This window comes from Tricharina praecox, assembly GCF_024521635.1.
Source record: "Tricharina praecox strain CBS 144465 chromosome Unknown BZA05scaffold_32, whole genome shotgun sequence".
Lineage (NCBI taxonomy): Eukaryota > Fungi > Ascomycota > Pezizomycetes > Pezizales > Pyronemataceae > Tricharina > Tricharina praecox.
The window spans coordinates 415177-421300 of NW_026250434.1; the positions used below are offsets into that span (position 1 = coordinate 415177).

Genomic DNA, 6124 nt, shown 5'->3' on the forward strand with positions numbered 1-6124 from the left:
ATCGCCTAACCTCCACATCGGTACTAGTATCGACACGACGGGCGAATCTATCCCCCATCCCCCTCACGCCTGAGTTCATCCGATGTGTATGTCTATTGCGCGCTGCTCATGTTCCCGCAGCACAGCTTCCACCTGTTGAATTTCCATTCGACTTCCATGGACTGGAACTTGAACCCCGCACGCCGGGACAAAGACTTGAGACACTCAATGGCCTGGATGATGAATCATGATTTCGTCCCTCAGAATCACTTGCTGATCACTATTATTTTGTACCAATGCAACGTCCACCGTGGTCCGTACAGTTACGATACGAGATGGAACATATCCGCCAGCTGTGAGCCTTTGCTTTGCGTGAGGCGGGCGAAACTTCAAAGTTCAATACTGGCTGTACACCATATCGGTGTCATGGCGGCGCCAGCCGGTAACTACAAGCCGGTAGTAGGTACACACTGGTGCCTACCGAATGTTGAACCATGATAATTGAATTCCAGCACCGCTGTATTGTGAGCTGCACTGTAACTGTTGCTCCGGTGCTGTTTGCTCACGGAGTCACGGTACCGACGTCTAGTCACGTGCACTGTACTAGCCGGCTTGTACGGTCACGCTCATCAAAATACCGCACGTGACCTGCGAGGTCGGGTACTGTACGTTCCTTTGCACCTGATGGCAGCGCCGAAACACTCTAAGTAATGTAAAGCGACAGTATGCACTTCGGTATGGGTAATTCATTTCAGCCAGCAAAACGAGTCCACCCAACCACCCAACCACCCGAAACATCTTCCAAGTCCCAACAAACACATGGCAATCATCCACCCCCCCCCTTCCCTGCCAGATCACTTGCTCCCCCAACCACCGACACCTCGCGCAAAAATCATAGATATCGCTCTCCAGCCCTCCCACTCCCATCGTCTGTCTGTCCGTCTAGTACTTTATCGTCTGCGACAGCCGCTGCACCAGGTACTGGCCCGCATTGATCCCGGGAAAGTGCTTCTCCTCCTCGGTAGCGAAGGTTCCCGGGAGCGCCTCGATGTAGGCGTCCGTGTTTGGGTTGCAGAAGTAGCTGAATCTCGCACGTCAGTTCTGATCGATGGGCGATATGTGGGGGTAGGTGGGAGGGACATACGCGCACGAGTACCTAGCCGGATACTGACCATCGACCGGCTCGCTGGGCGGCTCAACGACCTGATGCTCCGTGCTCGCAATGATCCTATTACTCCACCTCGCGAGCAGATCCCCCGCATTGATAACAATCGTGTCCTCAATCGGAGTCGCATCTACCCAGCTTCCCTGCGGACTTCTGACCTGCAGTCCGCCACGCAAATCCTGAAACAGCAGGGTGACAGTACCATAGTCGCTATGCTTGCCCAGCCTCACCTGCCCCGCATTCCTCTTGAACACGGCCGCAGGCGTCGGCGGGTAGTGCAGCAGCCGCAGGTTGTTATCCGCCGCGTCGATGAAGCCGTCAAAGAACGCCTCGTCCAGCCCGAGGCCGAGCGCGATCGCCCGCATCACTTGCACGTGTAAAGCCTGGCACGTGGAAAAAAACGTGGTCATTGTGGAGCGGAACTCGGGGTCCCCAAAGGGCCAGTTGTTCGGCATCGTGGGGTGGTCGTCCCGCCCGATCTCGATGGATTCTTTTAGGTCTGGTGCGCTGCTGCGTAGAGCATCGATCGTCGCTGCGCTGTCCGTCACTTGAGACGCTTTCTCGCGCCCGGCAGCGACGTAGCCGCGGTTGGATTCGGGGGTGAGCTACGCTTCCTGTCAGACCGCCGGCATCCCACACCACCAGCACCCGGGGGGAATACCCATTTCACCGCATCCTTCTCCTCCTGCGGCCGCGCAAAGAAGTCGGCGGAGGTGGCAAAGACCTTGTCGACAGTTTCCTTCGGGATTCCATGATTCTTGAGGTATCTATATAGAAGCAACAGGTCGCGTTCAGCTCTCGCTATCTGCCATAACCGGGTACGTCATCATGCATGGTGGAGGGCGAGGGGAGTTGGGGTTACACACAGGAACCCCGCATTCTTGAAGCCGTCGATAACTCCCTTCACGGCCGCTGCCTTCTCGGCTTCGTCGCCGTGTAGGAACATGCCGAAGTCAATGAGCTACGGACGGACGGACGGATAATAGGTGAGTACGGACGGGTGCGGAGACCCCCCGCCGCCACCGGGAACGGACGTCCCGGGGGAGAGGAGGGGAGAGGTATGTCGGGTACTGGTACGTACCGGGATGAACAGCCCATCCTTGGCGACGCCGGTTGCGACAGCTTCTTGCGCGGGGGGAGACATTGCTGTGGTCGGAGGAGAAGAGGAGGCGGAGGCGGTGGAGAGGCGGTCGGTTTCGCTTTTCTGAGTCGTGTGGAGTGGGCAGATGTTGATGTTTGGTTCCGCGACGGACACGAAGACGGATCAACTGTACCACTCTATGTAAATAGGTAGTCGCTCCTTTAAATGCATGATCTGCCTGCGGGGGCAGTACGGGTGGGATGATACAGTACTATACAGTCCTCGTACCCGAATCCCGGTATACCCAGTACCTGGCAGGTATCGCAAGGCCGGTGACTATGGATAGAAAATCCATCGTTCGGAATCCCGATTGATTACTGATTATCTCCATAGTTACATCGGGCGGTTTCAACCTCCCCAGCTTCTCTTCCCGTCATAATCATGGCTCCTTGCCTTCCCTATCGGGTCTTGCATCCTTTTGTACTCTATCGATAAGCACACTCAATCTGCGCGTCGCTGCCTGCCCTGACTGCCGTCGGCGAATGCCGCGACTCCGAGAGTCCGAGGCGCGTTGTACCTATTTTTTGATAGATACCTACATTCCGAGTCGTACACCCGTGTAAGTACGAATATAGAAGTTATGGAATGGGAGTCGAGTAACTCTCCGTCGAATGCATATCACGAAAAGTGCTTCAGACCGCTGTCGTGATGCAGATCCCGCCCTGTCTCGATTATGCAGTAGTTACATACAGGAAAGGCGCCGACACTAACAAAGCAACCAAACACTTCCGGCGGCATACGCATCTACACATATTTGAGCTATAAAGAGCGCGGGGGAAAGTACCAGTGACCACAGCCAGCCAGTCCATTGCGATACCAAGTATCATACTTTTCTTCTCCCCGAACCATCAATGTCAAAAATCGTCGATATCCACACGCACGTGTACCCGCCCGCCTACGTGGAGCGTCTGTCACCCTCCCCCTCAATTCCCGCCCTTCTTCCCGCCCTTCCTCCCGCTAACATCTCACACCCCAGTCCTCAAATCCCGCACAACGGTGCCCTACATCCGCGTGTTCCCGCCATCCCCCACGGCCCGGCTAATAATCCTCCCGGGGGAAGACGACGCATCGACGCCGTCGACGTCGCGGGGGCGACCGCTCGGGGCCGAGTACTTCGACATCTCATTGAAGATCTCGTTCATGGACACGCACGGCATCGGGATCTCCGTGATCTCGCTCGCGAACCCGTGGCTGGACTTCCTGCCACCGAGCGAGGCCGCGGAAGCGGCTGCCGCCATCAACGACGATATCGATGCAATGTGCAATAGCTACCCTGGGAGACTGTACGCGTTCGCGACGCTGCCGGTTAGTGCGGGGCAGGAGGCATGTGTAGCTGAGGTTAGGAGGCTGGCCGGAATGAGGTGGGTCAGGGGAGTGGTACTCGGCACGGGGGGAATGGGAAGCGGAATGGATGATCCCCGCTTGGACGACGTATACACAGCCCTTGGGGAGATGGATTTGCCAGTGTTCTTGCATCCGCATTACGGCCTGCCGGCGGAGGCGTACGGGCCACGCGCGGACGAGTATGGGCACGTGTTGCCGTTGGCGATGGGGTAACCTCCCCCTCCTCTCCCTCCCTTCCCTCCTCGCCCCCGCCCCCGCGACCAGCCGTACTGACCACCCCAGCTTCCCCATGGAAACCACCATCTCGGTCGCGCGGATGCTTCTCTCCTCGGTTTTCGACCGGCACACTCAGCTCACCCTCCTCCTCGCGCACAGCGGCGGCACGTTGCCATTCCTTGCCGGGCGCCTGGAGTCGTGCATCCTCCACGACGCGCACCTCCAGGGAACGGGAAAGCTGCGGAACCGTCGCGATGTCTGGGACGTTCTGAAGACCAACATCCTCCTCGACGCGGTGGTCTACTCCGCTCTAGGACTCCGCGCTGCGGCAGAGGCGAGTGGGGCGGATAGGGTGCTTTTCGGTAGGTTCCTTCGGGCGATCTGTAGCTTCCTCGTTTAACAAAACAACTTTTCACGGGATGTACCGATGTACTCTAGGCACGGACCACCCCTTCTTCCCACCCCTCACCAACGAGGACGAAGAAGACGGCGGCGGTGAGCCCCAGTGGCTAAGCGTCACGACCAACTATGCGGCCATCGACGCTGCTTTCGCCGGTGACAAGGCGAAGAGCGCCGCGGTGTTGGGTGGGAATGCGGTGAGGCTGCTGAAGCTCGCGTAGAGTAGCGTCGGGTTTGGCCGGTACCTAGTTTTAGGTAGTTGGCCCTAAATATGAATAGCGAGTGGAATGCGGGGTTGCGGGGGGGTCACGCGTGCTCGTGAGCTTCATCAAGAAAAAACTTTGAGAGAGAGAGAGATCTTCGTCTACATACGCGCTGCTGTTGCATATGGAGAGGACGCACCTCGTCGGTCCGAGTTTCAGTGTGGATGTGTCTTAATCTGCGTGCGCATACTCTATGGAGCAGAGCACTGGAGCGGCCTGGCGGTTCCATTACATACTCGATCGACATCCAGACGAGCTGACAGTGAAACACGGAGACGTCAATAGGTTGCGCGCATTTGGCCCAGTCCGCCCAAGTTCTCGGATTACATCCGATGCGTAGTAGGTACGATGCGATGGGCACCTCGTTCGCGATCGCGATCCGTTGAACGGTGGTTGACGGTGAGACGTCGCCCGAGTTAACATTCCCGGTAGAAAAAACGTTCTAGCTATAGGCAGGTTTAATGAAGATTTCTTCCATCGAACGTAGCAGCGGCTTCCACGTAGTTTCTACTCTAGACTGAAGTATAATGACTGGTAGTGACGATTGCTTTTGTCGACCTCTCCTCGTCGAGTCGTTGAGGGTTGGGTGCGAACTTCGATGGAAGGCAGGAAGGTACGAATATGTACGTTGCAGCGCCGACGTCGGCGACCACTTCTACAGTTCTACTTCTTCCTTGTAGCTCGCTCAGTAGCTGTAGTTAGCTGGAGTACTTTCTCGGCACCAACCAAGCTCGCTGCTCAAACTCCTCCAGCCAGCCAGCCAGTCATCATGTCACCCACATAGATACATGGCACTAGCAGACTCCAGGCCTCCCCGCATTTCGGTAGTGCGTCTGCTGCTTGCACTCCTACTGCTGCCAGTGCTTGCATCATTCCCGCACGCCGTGAATCCGTGATCATGGGTCGACTCGACAGACACCTCCGCGGAGCCGCCTCATCCGCTTCGCTGCCACCCTTCTCTACCACCCTTCCCTACCGCCCCTTCGTTTTTTTCCCAGCCCACCTGCGGCGCACCCCATCTTTCCCAGAGCAGTGTGAGCACTTCCGCTTCGAGGCGCGGCAGCAAGAATGCCACACACTCACGTCCGGATCGCACCGTGCCGTTGGGACCGGCTGTGAATGGCTGTGACCTGCAGCTGGCGCGCAGTCGCTCGAAAACCTTTTTATGTAGAGTAGGTATGAGAAGAGTTTTGGGGACTGAGGGATCGTGGTAATGGTCGACTATCGGAGTATGTACTCGAGGAGTGGACTGGAAACTTGTGGACTGGAGCAGGCGTGATGATGATGTCAGACCAGTCGCGAGCGACGGCGGGGATTATTTCCTGCCCTGATGGGTCACGGAAGGGGGGGGATCTGGCGATGGCGATGGCGATGGCGATGGTGGTGGTGATAGAGTTCATGAATTTGCTGGAGTCGGGAGTCTGGTCGGGGGAATCGAAGCTTGGAGGAACTGGAGGTCTGCGAGCTGTGGCTATCGCTGTGGCTGGTCGTGGCTTGCGGCTGTGGCTGGAAATGGATGTGGCTGTGGCTGTGGCTGTGGCTTCGCACTATCCTACGCACCTCATGCACGCACGACACCGTGAACCGACAGCTCTGCGCGCATAAGAGGATCGGGCG

The 6124-nt window shown here is 57.3% G+C and overlaps 2 protein-coding genes across 2 annotated transcripts; one reads left to right on the forward strand and one right to left on the reverse strand.

Moving 5' to 3' along the window:
- Positions 1–635: 635 nt before the first annotated feature.
- On the reverse strand, positions 636–2559 carry BZA05DRAFT_410609 (uncharacterized protein). Its single transcript, XM_051484922.1, has 5 exons — positions 2226–2559; positions 2011–2105; positions 1806–1911; positions 1124–1749; positions 636–1060 (listed from the first exon to the last, which is right to left on the reverse strand). The coding sequence occupies exons 1-5, from the start codon at positions 2286–2288 to the stop codon at positions 922–924; spliced, it is 1029 nt and encodes a 342-aa protein (XP_051335722.1). The 5' UTR covers positions 2289–2559; the 3' UTR covers positions 636–921.
- A 433-nt stretch (positions 2560–2992) lies between these two features.
- Positions 2993–4508, forward strand: BZA05DRAFT_181421 (uncharacterized protein). Its single transcript, XM_051479305.1, has 4 exons — positions 2993–3191; positions 3262–3838; positions 3912–4207; positions 4284–4508. Exons 1-4 carry the CDS (start codon positions 3137–3139, stop codon positions 4463–4465), a joined length of 1110 nt encoding a protein of 369 aa, XP_051335723.1. The 5' UTR covers positions 2993–3136; the 3' UTR covers positions 4466–4508.
- Positions 4509–6124: the final 1616 nt, after the last annotated feature.

Coding starts and splice junctions, on each gene's coding strand:
- BZA05DRAFT_181421 (XM_051479305.1), top strand. CDS start 3,137: ATGTCAAAAATCGTCGATATCCACACGCACGTGTACCCGCCCGCCTAC. Junction 3,192..3,261: donor CCCGCCCGCCTACGTGGAGC/GTCTGTCACCCT, acceptor CTCACACCCCAG/TCCTCAAATCCCGCACAACG. Junction 4,208..4,283: donor GGCGGATAGGGTGCTTTTCG/GTAGGTTCCTTC, acceptor GATGTACTCTAG/GCACGGACCACCCCTTCTTC.
- BZA05DRAFT_410609 (XM_051484922.1), bottom strand. CDS start 2,288: ATGTCTCCCCCCGCGCAAGAAGCTGTCGCAACCGGCGTCGCCAAGGAT. Junction 1,912..2,010: donor TTCAAGAATGCGGGGTTCCT/GTGTGTAACCCC, acceptor GCTTCTATATAG/ATACCTCAAGAATCATGGAA. Junction 1,061..1,123: donor CCGGCTAGGTACTCGTGCGC/GTATGTCCCTCC, acceptor TGCGAGATTCAG/CTACTTCTGCAACCCAAACA.